This window comes from Dermacentor variabilis, chromosome 3 (genome assembly GCF_050947875.1).
Source record: "Dermacentor variabilis isolate Ectoservices chromosome 3, ASM5094787v1, whole genome shotgun sequence".
Taxonomy (NCBI): domain Eukaryota; kingdom Metazoa; phylum Arthropoda; class Arachnida; order Ixodida; family Ixodidae; genus Dermacentor; species Dermacentor variabilis.
The window spans coordinates 93,119,952-93,139,824 of NC_134570.1; the positions used below are offsets into that span (position 1 = coordinate 93,119,952).

A 19,873-nucleotide genomic window follows, 5' to 3' on the forward strand; every position below is an offset into this window, starting at 1 on the left:
GCCGTGGTTGCTCAGTGGCTATGGTGTTGGGCTGCTGAGCACGATGTCGCGGTTTCGAATCCCGGCCACGGCGGCCGCATTTCGATGGGGGCGAAAACACCCGTGTGCTTAGATTTAGATGCACGTTAAAGAACCCCAGGTGGTCGAAATTTCCGGAGTCCTCCACTACGGCGTGCCTCATAATCAGAAAGTGGTTTTGGCACGTAAAACACCATAAGTTAATTTTTTTTTTTAAGCTCACTCGCAGAACCTCGTAATTGTTCATAGTGGGAAACCGCATATTTTCTCTGTCGTGATCCTGCTTTTTTCGTCTTCTTTTTTTTTTCTCTCCGGCTGAAACCACCTCGATAGCGTGACCGCATCTTCACTTGCATAATCGTCATATATCCAGCAAGCATTGATCGACAGACTAGTTGGTTCATCATTGCACGAGTATTAGCCCTATATATGCTTGACCGGACGGTCTCTCTGCGTGCTCTTTCCTTAACTGCCGGTGAGGGAAATTTAAAGAATTAATGAATTAGAGGGTTTTACGTGAAAAAACCATTTTTTATTATGAGGCGTGCGATAGATCTCCTGGTGGTCAAAATTAATCCGGAATCCCCCAGACTCCGGATCAATTTTGACCACCAGGGGATCTTTAGCGTGCTCCCATGCGCGGGACACGGGCATTTTCTTTCTTTTTTTTTTTTGCCATTTCGCCCCCATCTAGATGCGTCCGCTGTGGCCGGGATTTGATCCCGCGACCTCGTGCTTAGCAGCGCAACACCATAGCCGCTAAACCACCGCAGCGGGTGCGCCGATGAGGGGAAATTAGCGCAACCAAAAGACAACGTACACAGGAAGGGAAGACAAAGACAAGCGCTAGATACTTGTCTTCCCTTTCTCTGTGGATTGTCTTTTGGTTGCGCTGACTGTCCTCATCGGCCATGCAAGGCGCGAACTAGCAAAACAATTCATTCTTCTTCAATTGTCCGTTGAAGTTGCTTCGTTGTTCCTGTGTATCCCGCATCGTAGAACAACTGATTGCGGTGTTCATTAAAATTTACTTTTGGTCTGGCCAGCGAGGATGAAGCTCTCACGCACGTTAGTGGTGCCCAGGGCCCTTGGGATGTCTACGACCAATTGGCAAATTTACTTCCGCGTTCCTGGTGGGAACCAGTCTGCGCCAGTGCATCCGCTATCGCATCGCAAAAGCGGCGGCCGACGGAACAAATCGCACATTCGGAATCAGACTTGTCCAGTGTGGTCGAGTGACCGGCTGCGGCAATGTCCGCAACTGCTACCTCGTGGTAGCTGCTTGGTTGCACACGTGCTTCTCTGTCCGATATAGATAGATAGATAGATAGATAGATAGATAGATAGATAGATAGATAGATAGATAGATAGATAGATAGATAGATAGATAGATAGATAGATAGATAGATAGATAGATAGATAGATAGATAGATAGATACTATTAGATAGATAGATAGATAGATAGATAGATAGATAGATAGATAGATAGATAGATAGATAGATAGATAGATAGATAGATAGATAGATAGATAGATAGATAGATAGATAGATAGATAGATAAAGGGAATGTAGGATAAACACGTCGTTGAGTTTAAGCAAACAGTGGGTACGCGTTCCATTGGATTGGATTGGAGAAACTTTATTTATGCCAACTCAGGCATAAATAAAGTTTCTCCAATCCAATCCAATGGAACGCGTACCCACTGTTTGCTTAAACTCAATGACGTGTTCCAAAACGCCCGGTTTGGGCCTATTTGACGGCATAAACGCGTTTGTCGAGTGGTGGTCGGCGAAGCGCGGAAGAGGGGTAAAACTCGTGTTGGAGATCTCGCGAAGGACTCGCATATATAGCCGCGGCGATTCCCTTCACCCGGAGCCGATCGAGCAACTCGACGGGCCATTTGGGCGGAACGATTTCGGGAATCACCCGCCACTACCCCTCCCCTTCCCCCCATCTTTCCCGTCAGTCTTCCCTCACGCGCATGAAGCCTTCCTCCTCTCTCTCTCTCGCTCGATGTTTCGTGGCGGGCAACGGCGCGTCAGCGCCAGCCAGTGAAGCAAAGCCCTCCTTTCGGGCCGCCTTGCAGCCTCTTCATCCCCGAGCTACAACATATGTGACGGCTGGATACACCTCCCTTCGATGGTGGCGTGCCTATTCGTCCTTTCGCGCGCCGGCGCAGCGGAGACGCGTTTCTGTTTTTCCTCTTTTCCGACGAGCGCACTCCCCCTGGGGATATCTTTCTGGGGCATAAGGGCACACATTCGTCGGGATGCTCGTGTGTGGTCGGTGGATCGGAACAAATCTGCCTGGACCGCCGTCACTGATGGTCTCTGAGTCGGGCTCCGTGGCGGTGGTGGAGTTGCGAGAAGAGCTCGGTCGTCCGTGCACACATAGAGGAGGAGCGCGTCGATATCTTTTAGCTGCACGGGACTGCTGCACGATGCTGCCGCTTCAGAGGGCAACCGCTCACGCATTCGCGGTTTCGATTCTGTGGCCCTGTAGCTGAATCAGATGTGACGTTTCGTAAATGGCTGTGTACTGGGTTGCGCAGATGGTAAGGCAGCGTACACTTCTCCTCGCGTTGTGGCTTGCGAAGTGACTTGTACAAGTGCTTGTCTCCCTTTCTTTCTATCTCCCCCTTCCACTCTGTTTCTCTTTTTATCCCCCCCTTCCTCCTGCGCAGGGTAGCCAACCGGAACTACCTCTGGTTAGCCTCCCTGCCTTTCTCTGCATTATTTTCTCTCTCTCTCTCTCTCTACAAGTACGACTTCTCTCGGCTGCCTCGCAAAGCGTTTGCGAGTCTCCCACGCTTTCTGTTTACACGTTGATCTGACGGTGGTAGCGTCACGCTCGCATTAGGGAGAACAGAGCGACAGTTTTTGTACAAGTAATGTTTCGGAAAGGTCGGCAGGGCTCCTCAGCGCCGAGTCGCTGACTTCTATAATCGCGTCATGTACTTAGCTTGTTGTGGAGTGCTTGTTACTTTCAGTAAATATATACGTGAAGTGTTTACATTGTCGCATTCCTTTAAAAAAAAAGCTTTTCAAACAGCTATTGTACATTTCACGGCGTCTACAAAAAATAGCTTTATGGGTAAGAAGTGCTGTCATTGGAACTAACAGACAAGACTTCATCGAACAGTCGTTTGCTTAGTTACATCTATATGAAATAAAAGAAAAGACAGACATACAATGAAGCCAGAAAAGGCATAGGTGAAGTTAAATGTTGTTTCTCATTTAAATTAAGTACAAAAGGTAAGGGGACGAAAAGAATATAACTCGCCGCAGGATGGATTTGAACCCAGTTTTTCAATATAACATAGATATATGTACTATTAATTCTGGGGTTCTGCGCGCCAGGACCACGATAATGATTATGAGGCACGCCTATAGTGGGGGACTCGGTGTTAATTTTGACCACCTGGAGTTATTTAACCTGCACCCACAGCACGGTACACAGACGCTTTTGCATTTCGCCCCCATCGATCGAAATTCGGGCGCCGAAGCCGGGATTTGATCTCGCGCCCTCGCGTTAACCGACACCTTCCGCGTTGCACTATACTGCACTATGTGTACATGTGTACTGGATTAACCGGGGAGTGTTAGCCAGGTGTCGCTCACGGTCAAGGCGGAGGGTTAGCATGTTGGAAACGTCAGTTAGTTTTTCACTTGGTCAGAGTCCACGGCCCTTTATTTTTCTGGAACAGATAGAGGAAAAGAAAGGTCGAACTTTTTTCTCCGTAGCAGTGATCAAATACAAAGATCCCGAAGAGAACATATACCGTGCCACTATGTGCAACTCATGTATATCGTTCTTCGGCGCTGTGTAACGCGATCTTCAGTCCTACCTGTATCAATCCTGCTCGTTTCGAAGTGAAAAAAAGAAGAATTCAGCTGCTCTGAGCAGCCGCACTTCCGCCTTCTCCTTTCCAGGCATCGCCTAGTTCGAGAGACCGTCAATGCACTCTTTCGGTCGCTTTCTTTCTGCTCTTGTTTATCTTTCGGGATGGTGCCGCGATTTCTGTGCGGACTCAAAAGTGAGCAAGGAACGCATGGTTCAGTAGCTTAATGCGGCGCCTCCGCTAGCGCTACCAGGAACGCTCTCCTTTAAAAGCCGTCCGCGCAGAGGCGCCTCTCTCTGTTCAAAAAGCCGACGAAATGACGTCAAAACTCAGCGGATCCGAGCGCGTTACAGACTGCAGAAAATATATATATATATAAACTCACAGCTCGTGTCTTCAAAGTGTCAAGGGCGCAACCATTCAGCAAGGAACACACAGGGAGTTTAGATTAGAATGGGAACATTGTGCTAAGCACAAGCAAGACCGTAATGGGGATAATAAAAAGAAACGATGCGCCTCTAAACGCGGAATTCAATGCAGAAAATAAAAGCGGATTATACACCGCCAAGTTGAGCCAGTCGCAACGCGGAAAGTGGTTTGCTTTACTTGAATATTATTATTGTAGCTGCGCTTTTCACACCTTTCCCGCCAACCGTCTAGACCTCTCGCTCTTTGGAGTGGCAGCTGTATGTGTTTGTCGAATAAAATTTAAAGAAGAAAATAAAGGATCAATAAGGGCAGGCTGGCTGACGCTGAAAGCCGCGCGTGCCTCGAGCGACTCTCCGGAACTGCTTGGCGGTCAAAAGCCGCCGAAGAGAGAAACTGGAGAAACGTGCTGACGCCGCCTTCGGTGGGTGACGCTGACGCGGCGCTTACGGTTCCCACGTCTTGCCGGGGTCGACCTTTATGAACGGGAGACCTTCTTCTGCCGGCATTTCTCCTTCTGCCTTCTGCAACGGTCTTCTTCTTCGCGACCCTTCGGGCACTGAAGGAAGGAAAGCCCTTTTCATTCAGGCCGGGCATTCTTTGCCGCTTCTACCGATTTCTCACTACGTACTTGGTTCTTTTGATCGGGCCCGTGCAATTGGAACCGTACTCGGTGGGCCCCGCGCGCTGCCTCATCGTTTCGCAGCGCACGGTTCTCCCTTTGTGCAGCCAACGTGTGAGCACGTTCTTACCCCCCCCCCCCCACTCTCTCTCGCTCTCTCACCTTTGTCCGTGTTCAACGTTACAACAGGTGCGGGCTTGTAGTGACTGCTCCAGCATGCGCTTTTGGGGGCGACGATGGCTCCTCTCTCTCTCTCTCTCTCGATCTCGAAGTGGCGCGGCTGAACGAATTGTGCGTAGGCGTCGCCGTCTTCGTCGTTCCGCGTCGACTAGCGGGCGCTGTGTTTTCAGCTGCACGCATTGTTGCGAGGCCGGTCACGCTGAACTGAACGAGCTGTAGAATATATATATATATATATATATATATATGGACCATGAAACAATTATAAAATAACTTTCCGGGGTCAGCCATAACATTTGCACGACCTTCCACCTCGGCAATCGTATAGAAAACTATTGTCACGTTCTGCGAAAACCGGCCACCTTTCGTTGAAGCGTTGAGCCCGCGCCTCTAACCGTCGACTAAACGCACGAAAAACTCGAGCGCCCGCGCGTGGATCGGAGGGTCGTCTTCTGCCTCTTCACTGGCGTCCGTCAGTGCACATTCACTGACTCGAGGCAATATGAAGGCCTAGCGGCTGTGACTCGACGTGTACCGTAGGACAGTAAAGATGTACTTGCTACGTGTATCGGTTATCAGTGACTAGGTGCAATCGCTTTGTGTGCGTGTCTGAAAGGATCTATTCCGGCCCGCATAAACGGTCAAATGATTTCTTTGCATATAGGAAAAGTAGTCGCATCAGATAGATAATTTTTTTTCTTTGCTTTGCTGCTTTAACTAAAAAATGACAACGAAAGGCAAGCTCCTCATGCACTGTAGTCGGCAATACCTGTCGACACTGTTGGCATGCATTTGACGCTAACCTTGCTCGTCGTACGTTGTATTGAATAAACAGACATAGGTGTGTGTAACTTCTACCAAGAACACCGCTTAATTTGCCGAGATACATCGAAACCAACCTTAGCTGTATAGACATCACATCGACCGCTGTCCTTGACCTTCTGTATGCCCGTCTCCAACCTCTACCTTTGCGCGATGCCGCACTGGTAAATTGATTCTACTATTACCGTCTACCGTCGTGAATCTACTTATTCGAAAAGCGCTGCAGTCACCCGGAACAGCAGCAACGGGTGGTACGCAAGAAGCGCGCGAATCCTGATCTCCACGCTCGCGCAGCGACACGTTTTCTTCGTGCTGACTCTCGCGTCGTATACAGCCGCGCACATTGGACGTCTTTTTATGGCGCCACGGCGCGTTGCGATTTCATTTGCCCTACCCGTATTGAGCGCATACCTGCGACTTCCTATATCCTATATATATATATATATATATATATATATATATATATATATATATATATATATATATATATATATATAGCAGACACCACTGTTCCCATCGACACTGCAGCAGGGACGCGTGGTCGATATCTTGCTATTCTTTCTTTGGAACCTGCATGCGCCTTCTCTTCGCCGATGACTTCGTGCATCCTTTATGAGATTGTCTCGCATCCAGGAGCTACAGGTTATCTGATTACCCTGGGCGACTGAACGCGATGAAAGCGAACCCAGGCGTCGGAAGAGCGTGGCATTGTGTTCGCTGCAGGGATATGTATTAAACGCGGAACCGTACAGTAGTCGGAGGAATACTCCTTCCTCGAAAAAGTAAAGTAAAATGCTGATTCTTTTGTTTTGGTGTTGAGCGGAGTAAGGGCGGAATTAGACGACGTGCACGGGACAGACCTGCTGTCCTGTCCTGCCCCTCCCGGCCCCCATTTTTGTCTTCAGTTGGTTCCCTCGTAGCTATCGACCTTGCCTTGACCTTTGTCTCCCGCATCTGCCGGTGCTGAAAGCGAGCGTCGCCTGGCAAGTCGTGTCCCCGCGAGCCGCACCTACTTCCGGTGGACAGCGCCGACGCGTGCGGAGACAGTGCGAAGGAAACACGCAGGAGGTCAACGACGTATATAGGGAACGTCCGTGATGCACTTGAAGACGGAGCAGGCGAGCATATCGGTCATCTGCTCACACTTGTTGCATTTGGAGGCGATCCCACCGCTAGCAACCAGTTGTAGGAGTTGAGGAGGACTTCGAGATGGAAAACTTGGGAGTTTTATTTACACTATTTACACTGAGCCGACCAAGAAATTAAGTCATAAAGTCATTACGGGCCGGCAGCAACTTGGACACTGCGGCCCGTGGCATGATTTTTTTTAGTACTCTGATTCGTACTCGTGAATGCATCGGAATTTGCCTTCATTTTTTAATGGGCTCTGCATACCCATGCGTCCATTGTGCATGTATCTCGATGTTACATATCAGAGGACACCTTAACACGCGCAGTTTCGAACGTTCGCATACCAGCCGCTGTGCGTGTTTCCCTGAAATCTATCTCCAGTGTCTCCATTTCTGAAGTTATCCTCTTCACTTTGAGATGACGCCGATAAAATCTACTTGCGCACAGGTTCTCCTTTACAGTCTCCTAGCTCTTCTATCATACTTCTTCTTGCCTGACCTCGTTCTCTTTTTTTTCTTTCATATTTTCCAAGAACACGAACGCCTAATGGATTTCGGTAGATTTGTATCAGCCCTTTGAATCGCGCCGTCGCGTCCACTTGCCGCAAAGCGACACGCTATAACGTTCTCGTCCGCTCCTCCCTCATCAGATGTTTCAACAACAACAAAAAAATACTTCAGAAAAACTCATTTTTCTTACGCCGCGCACCACTGGAAAGGGACCCGCAAGAAATCTGCTCCATGTATGCAGTCGAACGTTAGTCCTCCTGTTTACGTATACAGTCGCGAAGAGCGAGCGAAGAGAGAGAGAGAGAGAGGGAGGGAGAGAGGTGCATCGAGATTAATGAATTGGGACGAGAGTCCACGCCGCGCGCATCCGATCTGACCGCGTCGATCGCCGCCGCCGCCTCCTCGCTGGCAACGCCGCCGGTCGTTGGTTCCGCGCGCGCATCGGCTTTGATCGGCCATCGAGGGGATGCAGTCGGCCCGGCGCGGACGGGCGTCGTAGGAAGGGGCGCGCAATCCTTTGTCCGGGAGTGCGAGCCACAGCGGTGCCTCGGCAATCAGAGCGAGCCCAGGGCAACCGCTCTCCGCGAGGAGCTTATACAATCAATCAATCGCGCGAGCTGCCTTTGCCGCGAAAACGCGCTATAGCTCGCGCCCTCCGCGGTGGGTTGGTAGATCTCCCGCGTTTGGTCCCGCGCGTATTTTTGATTGTTTGTTTGTTTTGTTTTCGGCGCACCGTCGATGCTGGTATATACAGTATGTTTAACGCAGAGCGAGAGAGAGAGAGAGGACAAACTTGGCTGTACCGTTTACACGTCTCGCGCGCGCGCGCGCGCGCAGAGGAGCCGTATTGACGATTCGACCCGGCCCAATTAAAAGGCGCTGGATCATGTGCGGGACGAGTGGGCGGCGGTGGATCGACGTCTGCGCTTATCTCTAATTGAGGCTAATTAAGCCTCGGGAAGAGGAGTGGCACGGACAGACTCGGGGCCGCGTCGAGCGGGGGGACGCGCGGTTAGGGCGCGCGCGCACGCACTCTTCTCCGCAGACCCGCGTCACGGTGGTGTGTGTGTGTGTGTGTGTGTGTGTGTGTGTGTGTGTGTGTGTGTGTGTGTGTGTGTGTGTGTGGTCATGTGATGAGCGCTTCGCGCAAGCCACTATACTGCGACCTCCCGAGTATCGATCTCCCCCCCCCTTTTTTTTTTTTTTTTTGCGCACACGCTTAAACAAATCACTTGCAAGCTTCTCGCTTTCTTTTTTTTTTACTTGTGTGTGCGCGCACGTTTGTGCGAGGCATACCATGCGCGTATTTACTTGTGCGTGTGTTCGCGTTTGTGTGCCTCTCTCCGTGGCGATCGAGTTTGCAAACGCCTCGCTTCTCGTGTGGGCGCGGCGCCCAATGCCCGTATCGAGAGGCGCGTGGCTTCGATCGAGAGCGCTGAACATTTAGCGTCGGTCGGCTTTCCCGCCGTAATCGTTCTCTGGGCGATCGGGTTCGTTGCGGTATTTGTGTGCCGTTGCATGCAGGTGGGTGGGGCCACGCACTGTGTGTTTGCTGTTCGGTGGCTATCGAATTGAGTTCGCACCGTGTATATACTATATGCATGGCATGCGGGTCCACACCGAGTTGCGGTGCGTGCGTGTGTATGTATATACGCTGTGCAGCGGTAAGCCACCACGCGATTCCAGTTTGGCAAACGCTTGCTCTCCCAGTATACAGGTCGTGCATCAATTACAGCGCCGCAAGTAATCGCGCCCCGGCGTATATGTGTGCAGTTAGTTTAACCGGGAAGAGAGGAACGCCGCGGGTACGTACATATACCGCGCACTTTTTTCTCGCTTTAATGAAAAGCGGTTGCTCGAGTGCACCGCGGTCCCGCGTGAATTTATCGCGGCCAGCTTTGTACAAACGCGCACGTTGCATAGAACGTGGTGATTAGCACCGGGCGTGTCTCTCTTGATTATCTGGCGCTCCCGTTTTCGTGCGGACGTGTCGTTTTGTTCCTGAACGTCCCTCCTCTCGCGGTGTGCTATACGCTTGCGAGAACGTTATTCCTCCCATTCAAATACGGTGAACGCTCAAGTATGCACGCGGCAATAAGCGAAAACTTTCTCAGCGCGCGCCCCAGTTTCCTACACCGAGGATATATATATATATATATGCATGTACTATGGTACTATGGGATACACGAGTAGTTAGTATACGGGACGCAGGTTTCACTACGACTGTGAATCGCTGTTCTGCTGATCGTGCTCCTAATTTAATGGCTATCGCTTTGCACATCACAGGGGCGCTATACTAAGCAGTGAAAGTTCAGAGTTCGAGGCTATGGGCTCGTGCTTGGCAGGAATACAATGTTTTAGCAAATCCCGTGTCCCGTAAGGTTTCTCGAGGGCCTTCGGTACGTCGGTATGCTTCTCAGCGTTGGCTTTAAATATTTCAGGAAAGAGCGTGGCAGAGACTAATCATGCGCTTCGAGGAGGTCAACTTCTCAGCGTGCACAGCTAGAGCGCAGAATCGAAACTGCCGATGAAATCGACCTGAATGGTTGCAATGAAAGAAAAAGAAACAAAATTCAGTGGCGATTTAGCGGTAAGTGCGAGAGGAATGCGTTAGCACCACATCGCACCTCTTTGAGGTCCCGGATCTTTCATTTAAGACGCGTGTTCGCCGGATCGCGAAGTGTTGCTCAGGAGCTCACACCTCGACACGCGTCCTGTCTCTCCGCGAAGTGCTACTGAAGTGCAACTGACGGTGATCCAGAGCAGAACACCGTCATTTATATTCGCACACTTCACACGCATACAATTTTCTACACTTTGGCACTCCTCCTAAAGCTAGCACATAAATAATTTAAAATACTGGGGGCCGGAATGCTTCCCCAAAGCATTCTTATCCTCCTCTCGCAGTTACTCTTTCCTTCAGTTCCCCTGCCCCTCGTTCCTCCTTTCTTTTCTGTCATTTTATGTGTGTGTGTGTGTGTGCGTGTGCCCCTTTCCACACATTTATACTCATGAGACATACGGTATCCTCGTCTGTGTGTATGCGTCAAGTAACCAGGCGTGTAAAGCGCTTTTTGGCATTGCGCGCTCTCAAGCTTCCTAACACCCCGTTATTTTTTTTTATTTTCAATCTAGCTGTCTTCCGTCCTCGTGAAAGCGCGTGACGACGTAGGTGTGTCTGTCAAGTCGGCAATCTAGTTGATACGTCTTACAGGAACGCCTCTGTTCGCTCGCAAGGTTCGATTTACCGACCTCAGTTTTCCTTCCTTGCTTCCTTCGTTTTTCTTTCGTTCACTTGTTTACTTCCATCCAGAAGCGCTCGATTGTATCCGAGGCCCGTTGGGGACGTCTTCGTACTATTCGCAACTGATTGCTCCGGTCGTTCTTGTTTGCTTAAGAGTGAGCTGTCGAGCATCCCGACTTCTCGCCACAGGATGGTGTCAAGAACCAATGAGGCTCGTCTTTCTTTTCCTATACTTTCTTTCTTTTTTTTTGGCGGCTTTCGGTAGCCAGCAATACGTGTCGCTCGTGTGACATGTTATTGGACTGCAAACTCGGCGTCGTGAATCGCAACGAGCTGTGCGCAAATCGGCTCGGCTCAGGCGCTCGGGCTGGCCCTTTGTTTTCCCTCTCTCTCTCTCTTACACACACACGCCGATCCAATTCTCTCTGTGTCTCTGTTCATCCGCGGTCGCCGACGTCGACACAGTGGTCGATTCGGACAACTCGAGTGACATCGACTGTTGGGCCGCTTTTCTTGACCGAAAAAAAAACTGTCAAGATAGGCGACGCCCTCCCCCGTCCCCTATCACCTGCAGTGTCGATTATTATTGTCCAGAGGTGAAGCCGTTTCGCAGAAACTTAACGTTTTGTTTTCTTTTATTTTTGTCTACTTTCTTCTTTTTTTTTTTATTTGGCGAAACCTTGGCGGCGTCTCGTGACGTGCAATTCTCACACCTATAACTCCCTCGGTTGTCGGGCGCTGCCTGCGTTTACAGGTCTTGGGTCTTCCCAGCTATTCGTATGTGCTGTCATGTCATTTCGTGGGTGATGACGTTGTAAGCCGTACGACTGCGTACGCATGTGCAAAGAAAAAGAAAAGAGAAGTGACGTCTTTGAAATGGGGACTGAAAAGCTGCCACTGCGACAAATTCTTCAACGTAAAAGAAAAAGAAAAGTAAAGAAAGTGTTCGCATATGACCTTTAGCCGTCAATTGAAGGGATTAGATTTTCTTTTCAAGTTTTGTTCCTGTTGTATAAGCATTGTTTTTTGCAACCTGCTTCATTAGCGTTCTCTTGCCCTAAAAGGTATATTGTATTGGCTCAAACTATGTAAAAAGCGCGCCTGGTAGACGCAAATATGCAAACGCGCGATTGTTATTAATCACTGAAACACACTAGCACCATACAAAAAAAAAAAAAGAAGAAGCAAGCGACGGTCACCCGCTCAAAGACCAGGGATGGGAGGGGGGGGGGGCAATTCTGGAAGCCTCCACCTAGTGGACATGTCCATTTCGTCTGCTACTGAAGTGCTGATTGGCTGGGAGCGCCTGTTTCCTTGTGACGCGTACCTCAGCCCCGCCAATCAGAACTGCAGCAGCAGACAAAATGGACATGTCCACTAGGTGGACACTTACAGGATACTTCCAGCCCACCCGCCCGGAAGAAAGAGAAGAAAAAGATATGAAACTGGTCAAAACGGTATTGTTCGGCTAGTTGGTTCATTATAGGGGCAAACGGTGCCGGAGAACACGAGGGACAAGGGAAGGAGATCGGGGCGATCACAAGGCGCCTTGTGATTGTTCGTGTCTCCGTTTCTTGTGCATCGTGTTCTCTGGCACCGTTTGCCACTACAAAGAGAGAGAGACAGAGAGAGGAAGACAAAGCACAACCCAGCACCATACACAAACTTTGAGCGCTACATAGGTATTTGAGTCGTGTTCCAATATGGGAATCCCAGGACAACTCTGTAGGCCTCGCATCAACCTGAAGCCCGACATTTTCAAAGTAAGAAGTTAAGTGAGCGAAGTTTGTGAAAGGCTGAACCGCTGGAACTTGCTCGGTGCAATTAGCGACGAAAGCCGCGCATTGTGAAAGCAAATGTTGAATCGTTTCCCAGCGCTATCCACAATCCGGGCACGAACGGCTCGGCGCAGAGAACCGAGCAGAGAGCTCTTCAATGAGAATCGGGAGTTGGTGCCCTGACATGCTATACGGACTCCCAGTGTTGCGTGTATGATAATTACGGTAGCCATCGATGCAAGCGTGTATGCAATACAACGCGCAGTAAAACGGCATACATTAAGGCGAAGCTATTGGCCTCTCGGTGGTCGGCGTTTCTCCTGTCCGTCCGTGAGTAGACATTATACTCATCAGCAGTGGCTCATACCCCCCCTAAGCAAGTAAAAATCCAATGGCTCATGCCCCCCTTAATGCAGAGGCTGCAGACGTCCACTTTCGCTGGGCCGGGATGGCGAGTCAATCCTTTAAAAACCCAAATCTGATCCGAGCAGCTTATTGTTATTGTGTGCCAGGATATACATTTCTTCGCGCGCACACGAACACGAGCAGATGGAACTGCGTCAAATCTTATAGCGAGAACGAAGACAAGGGACGTCTTGTTTTTCGTGAGCCAGCTGGGTATTAAACCAGGAGCCTATTATAAATAGGAGGATCCTCACGAATCACGTGATTAGCTATAGCGTGCTCTTCTCCAATCGCGGATTGAGCGCTTTCAAATACAAACCAGATACGATCTCATTGTCATTTGAACGTTGCGAGGACACCGGCGAGAACAAGAGTTCCTGCCGAGCTCCGGTCCTCGTGAGAACGCTCAGCGCGCTGTCGTCTCTCTCCAGACTGAGTTGGACCGGCTAGACTATGCATGTAGGGTGCATTTTTAAAAGACTGCGACACCGTAGTCACACGTGTCGGTTATAGACCGATCTCGTGAGTTTTCCTCGCGAATGTTTCCTATATAGTGCGCATTGAACAGACCCGGCCACCGCGGTAGTCTATATAGTGGTCATGGCGTTGCGCTGCTGGGGTCGAAGTCGTAGGTTCGATCCCGGCCGCGGCGGCCTCATTTCGATGCGGGCGAAATGCAAGAACTTTTGTGTATTTAGGTTTAAATGCACGTTAAAGAGCCCCCAGGTGGTCTAAGTTCATTCGAAGTATCCCACAACGACGTGCTTCATAATGAGCAGATCGTGGTATCGGCACGTAAAACCGCAAAGCTTTTTTTTTTAATTCAGCCTTCTGAAGACAACTAGTTACAAACAAAATTATTGTTTAGTTTATAATTTTTTTACTGTAACAAGCAATATTAACCCTTAGAATGATGGGGCAGGAAAATTAGGATAAAAAAGTGTCTACAGTATAGTATCAATGTTGAGCGCAGAGTCGAACCTCCCATTTATCGCTCGAAAAAAAAAAAATCCGCGGTTCAGTGATAGCCTGCGCTTTTATCTTAAGATTGCCTTGAGCCGAAATCGCTGCGGAAAAGCGGCGAGCACTGCCGCCCCCATGCATGGCGCCGGCAACGCCGATCCAGATGCGCGGTGAACTTATGAGATCGGGTCTATTCGAGCCCTCGTGCAGTACTTGATCAGGGTAACCGTCTGGGTGACATGTGTATGCACGCAGTGTCCATCATCCCCTGCGCGCAGAGCAGGTTTGCACGTGGAGCGTGTAGTTATAAGACCCTTTTCATGCTTGCAAACAGAGTCCCCAGAATACTTCCGGTTAAGCCCTCAGTAGCGGCACATGTTACAATAGCCTATAAACTTTTAAGACCCTCCAGCTGGCACCAGTTTTGCTGCAGAGTTGGAACGTTTGACAGGTAAATTGTAGTGTTAAGTGCAACAAAAAAAGCCCCTACATGAGCTTGATGTTCAGCGCGCGTTCCTCATATCCGAAAACACTAAGAATATGTGCCTGGAGTATACTATGCGACAAAATACTTCTTTTTTCTTGGCTAACTGGACTGTCAAAAATGGCTGACCGGAAGTTCCCTGGGGTCGTGAACGCACTGCTGTCACATCGCGGATGCAAAAGGTCTTACGTCCACTCCCTCGCTCCCCCATTTTCCTTATCCTTTCCCGTAACTAGATTAGCAGGCTAGAGACAAGACCCCTCGAGGCAACACCGTTCTGCATGCTTCTCTTGCAAAAAAAAAAAGAAAAATCTATATCTCTTTTGCTTTTGCTCTTTCTACCGGCGTAGTAGAGTAGCGACCGGGTTTCCGTCTTTTTGACCTCGCTATACGCTTCCTCTGCCTGCCTTTTCTCTCTGCATGCTGTAAACGTGACGAGCCGCGACTCACGAACCCTGCTCTTGCTCCCCGCAGGGATGCCCTGACGTTACTGCTCGAGCGTCGGGGCCTGGACCTCTCGGCCGTGCAGGTGCTCCAGGAGGGCTCGCGGCGGCCCGCCAACCTCAGCCACGAGACGCACAAGTTCGCCGGCCAGCAGCTCAGGGTCAAAGGTCAGTTCCGAGCACTTTCCTTCCGGAACTTGCGTCTATTCGGACTGCTGCGTGCAATGGACGGTTTGCAAAAGTACTGTTGCGCATGCGCGGACACGGCTGTCACGAGCGCCTTCTACATGGTCAGATACGAGAAGCAGACGAACAACCAACGCAGCCCTATATAGCGCGCATTGAGACGCCGGTTTGTGATGGTGGTTTTGATCGGGGTATTTTCGTGAAAAGGCCGGCCAGTTCTCTTGCGCATTGTGTACAAATTGATTCACTAGCAAGCGGAGCACGAGTTTATTTCGGTTTCCGCCCGAGAAGAGATATCCGGCGAGGAAAGCAGCATGGATAAGCGACGGCCGGAGATGTCATCACAGCACACAACTTGCTCGCTCCTCGCAAAGCCGGTTTTGATCGCGCTACCTGCGGTTACTGAATTGTCATATGCCAGCGCCGCGAGGTTATTTCGGCCTGCAAGATTCGAGACGCCCTTAAATGCAGTCGCATTTTTCCGGAATGTGGAAAGCTCAAGGTGGTTGAGGACGGACAGCGCTTGCGAAAGCGCAATTAATGGTGTCACTCAGTCGTCGCTGACATGTAATTATAATAAATATTATAAAGTGATGTCGAAAGTGCGCTTCATAGGACAATCAGCGCCCAGTACTACACCACTGACGTGATCCAAACGCACCATCCAAGGGCAGTTGGTGTCGCCGACGGGTAGCGCGGAGCGACCACTTCGCGACGGAGTGTGCTCCTTTCTGCTGTCAGTATATACAGATAACCAAATGTGTTTTTCATTTAGCCTCTTAATATTCATCCATCTGTTGAAAAGTACACAAACAACTATGCGTTCAATTGCTAGCAGAAGCTTCTTCGTAACCAGCGACACCGACGACCAGCGAGCAAGGCCTATCTTCATCGTATGGCAGCACCGTGGGTGGCAGTTAATGCATGCATACAATCGGGAGAACGGCGCGCCGTTTGAGACTTTCCCGTACTTACCGTACGCAAAAAAGGACCGCCGTAATAAGACAAACAGCTCTGTGAAACTTGATTTGTTGCAGATGGGCCTAATTAGAACGGTAAGCTATTATAAGCGGCGCTCTCACGCTCGGCGCGCTGACTTTGTCGGCAGCCGCCGATCGCTCGAGCCGGTAGGCCTAGCTCCCGGTCGTCAAAGCAGCAGCCGACGGCGCTTGCAGTGAAAACGCCGCGAATCGTAAAGCGTTTATTTTCGTGAGCATTTTAGCGTGTGGACAATTATGACGCGGTCAAGTGAACACAGAGTTGTTGTTGGTTCTCTCAATACTCTGTCGACAACAAAGCGCAAATAAGGCGAGCCGCCTTGCACGGTGGTCGCATGCGCGCGGCCGGTCTGCGAAACCAAGTGCGGACACTCGGCGACACATATGGCACTGTGTTTCGACGACGTGCGCTCCGCTCTTCGTTGAAGGAGTGCATGTCACTCGCATCAGTCCCATGCTGGCATCAGCAGCCTCCGAATATACGACATATTTAACGCAATCTTCCTTCAGTGCCGAGCCTCGGTGGGCCTGGTGAATAGTGACAGTTATAGAAAGCAGATATTGCCACACGCGATCAGTTTGAATGGTACGCTTCGAGAAGTCGGAGGTCCATGCCATGTACGAAAACTGGAACAGAGTGACGGCGTCTTCAATTATTTTTTTGCCGCAGCGAACACACGCGGTTACCGCGGCGAAGGCCAGGCAGAAGCCGGGAAACGAAACCTGGGCTTTCTCACCACAAACTCGCGCACGCAGAGCGCTGCAGCTTTGCCTGTTGTGCGCCAGATGGCGCTCACTATTTTGCATACCGCACCTTAGAGACTCGGAAGAGCCTCCAGTTATTGAGAATTATGTTTGGGAAGGGTGCAACAGAACTAAGTCGGAAAGAAAGGGAGGGGGAGTCATAATGCTCATCCATCAGGGAGCCAAATGGAAAAGAGTTACAATATGTCAAGAAAAGTGCTCGTGACCGCGCACTTCACTGATTCGAAGAAAGAGTTATAGGACACTGGTCCAGACGGGTTTCGGCGCTCAAGGCCTTAAGGGTTCTGCTGAAGTTTTTAAGGGCTTGAGAATTGTGCGACCGTCTTTGAATGTTGTAGCGTGTGGCATTGCGTTATTGTGCCAATTTTTCTCAGATTTTTGTTCCTTCTTTCACCTTTTATTCGCTTTAGCCCTTTCACCAGCACAGAGTAGCCAGCCGGTGCTTACACTGGCTAACCTCCCTGTCTTTCTTCCCATTTTGTCTCTCTCTCATTTCTTGCGAGCACAGTCTGCGAAGCCTTAAAATTTAGCCTGATGCACCGGACAATGACAACGGTTGGATGGTATACAGGCATAGGCTCACAAATACGGGACAGTTCGTGCACGATGTGGAGCTGCAAGTTTTCTTTTATTTCTACTTTTTCTTTTACTATGTCAATACTTCCAATATTAAAAAAAATATCAGTGGCGATTTAGCGGTACGTGCGAGATATGTGTTACCGTTACGTAGCAGCTATTTGTAGTCCCAGATCAATAAAATGAAACCGCGTTCACCACATTGCGAAGTCTCGTTCAGCAGCTGACTCGACGCCCGCCCTGTCTCTTCGACATATATATATAGGGAGAATGAGGGCATGAAGGTGCGATGAAGTATGAAGATGATGACATATAGAAGGAGGGATGCACAACGGTGAAAGCAAGTTCAACATACTGATGATAAACATTCAGAGATCTCATAGCCACTGCCGGGTTCCACATCTTGTCTGTAGTCACTAGTTCAAGTGACCCTAGAGATGAAGGCGCTAAGACGAAGCTGGCGTGTGGGCCTCCTTTGCGCGAGCGCCACAGGCGCCAAGGAAAAGCTTTACAGCATGTAAAGAGCTGCCACAGGCGGTTCGCAGTACGGTGAGCACTTGTAGGGCACCTTTAGCTGCCGCAATCTGGAGACCACCGAGAATCTCGCGCATTGACTCGACTAGGCGCTTCACCATTAGCTGAACGATTTCCTTCTCATACTAGTAAAGCGTCGAGACGTAAAGAAAATAGTTACCCGAATACTAGTGCCGCAGTAAGCGTAGATGGGCCGCTGGACAAGAACGCATTGAGTGGTTCCTTTCTCGTTGTCCGCGTCAAATCGATACGATCTGTCGCATAAACTTCGAAACAACGAACTCGGCCGTTGTGAAATTCAGGAGAGGAAAGAACAAATAACCGAAATACCTTCGCTACGACTGTGCTTTCTTTTCTTTTCTTTTTTTTTTTTTTTTGCCTATTCACCAGCGGCTTCCTCCTGTCGGTTCGTTTCGTCACGCGTTTTGGCTGTACAAACAGACCACCGCACTCGAGCGAAAAAAAAAAAAAACACTCTGGCCAGGCTTTCCTGTCCGATCGTCGTCGCAATGGGCGCCGATATACCGCAAACAAAGGCTAGCCTCGGGGTTGCTCCCAGTTCGCATTGATCCTATATACGTTTACACGCTACAGCTCTCCGTCACCGTGCTTCCTGAAACGCAGCGCTTGCGTCACCGCGTCTCCAGTTCCTCGCTCTATATAGCCGCCTGTTTTTCTTTTACCTCCTCTCTCCTTTATCACCCGGCGTAATTGTAGAGCCACGCTCGGATTCAGTTTCTGCAGGAAATGTCCAGCAGCCTCTCTCCGCGAACCCACTGCGTTATTCTACGCGGCCTAAAACGCTCGCAGAAACGTCGCATGCAGCTCCATTTGGCCCCGGTAAAGTATTGCGCTGGTGGACGTCGAGTTTCGACGCCCCCCCCCCCCCCCCCCCCGATGTAAACGAAGTATCGCCGCCTTTATTTCTGCTTACCGCTTCTCCCTTCACGGCTCGAGAGCATGCGCAATCGGACACCGTTGCGAGCAACGGAGAAGCCTGAATGCCGGTCGACGAACCGTCGACGAACGATGGGAGCGTCGCTGCTATAGTATACCTGAGCGTGTAATTGATATTGAGTCGCCTTATAATTGGAGCCGTGCGTATATGCTTGTTAACAGCGCGAAAACGCACATCACTCACGCACATACATAGACGGAAGCGAGAAGGATCGAACGCGCAAATGTGTTGGTTATAACAAACGGCGTGTTTTTTGTGTCATTTAGAAGTATGCATTGAAACCAACTTGCCCAGTTGGTATACCTACTCTATAACTGCGATCTGTATAATAAGCACGGGGGGACGTCGACACGCAGTATGAATACTTGGGCTGTCCAGCGACATCGTTCTTACCCAGCAGCTTGCGGGTTGCAAAAAGCAAATTTTTTTTCGTGCTTCGGAACTACTTCTGGTGCGAGCACAAGGTCGGCTCGTAGCAAGCGGTATGTCGTCCCCCACATCATCTCTAACATCTGCTTTAGCGGCCGCAGACCAGCGGATAATGACACTTTCTTTTATTTAATGTGTTAATGACACGTTGATTCATTGTAAAGTACCCATTCGGATGTTATATTGAAGTTCGTGTCCGTGACTGGGCGGAGCATGAGCAGAGCGGTCCCAGATGGCACGAACTGTAAAGATCGCCTCCCAGTTGATGGGATTCCGTACCTGAAAACAGTGCAAACGACAACTGAATGAGCAGACGACACAAGCGCTTGTGTCGTCTGGTGAGATCTACGCTGTTTTCAGTACGGAGAATGTTTTTCCCCCACTCATATTCTCCCACCCGATATAATAATCCATTCCCTGTCCCGTAACATCTGAGCTGTCGCGCCGACCGTCCTAGTCGTTCACTTCGACATTGTCATTTACGGGGCTGCTAGTGCTGTTTGGTTGGCACTCAAAACGCGGAAACGTAGTTTTGTGGTTTTACGATATCTTCCCGTTGA

General features: G+C 49.9%; 1 protein-coding gene across 6 annotated transcripts in view; it reads left to right on the forward strand.

The window, feature by feature from the left end:
• Positions 1-19,873, forward strand: part of LOC142576051 (pleckstrin homology domain-containing family G member 5-like) — a 747,630-nt gene that overhangs the window by 647,726 nt on the left and 80,031 nt on the right. For all 6 annotated transcript variants that reach the window (XM_075685967.1, XM_075685968.1, XM_075685969.1 and 3 more), the window contains one exon: positions 14,899-15,035. In XM_075685967.1, coding sequence (XP_075542082.1) covers positions 14,899-15,035 — 137 coding nt within the window. The remainder of the gene's footprint in view (positions 1-14,898; positions 15,036-19,873) is intronic.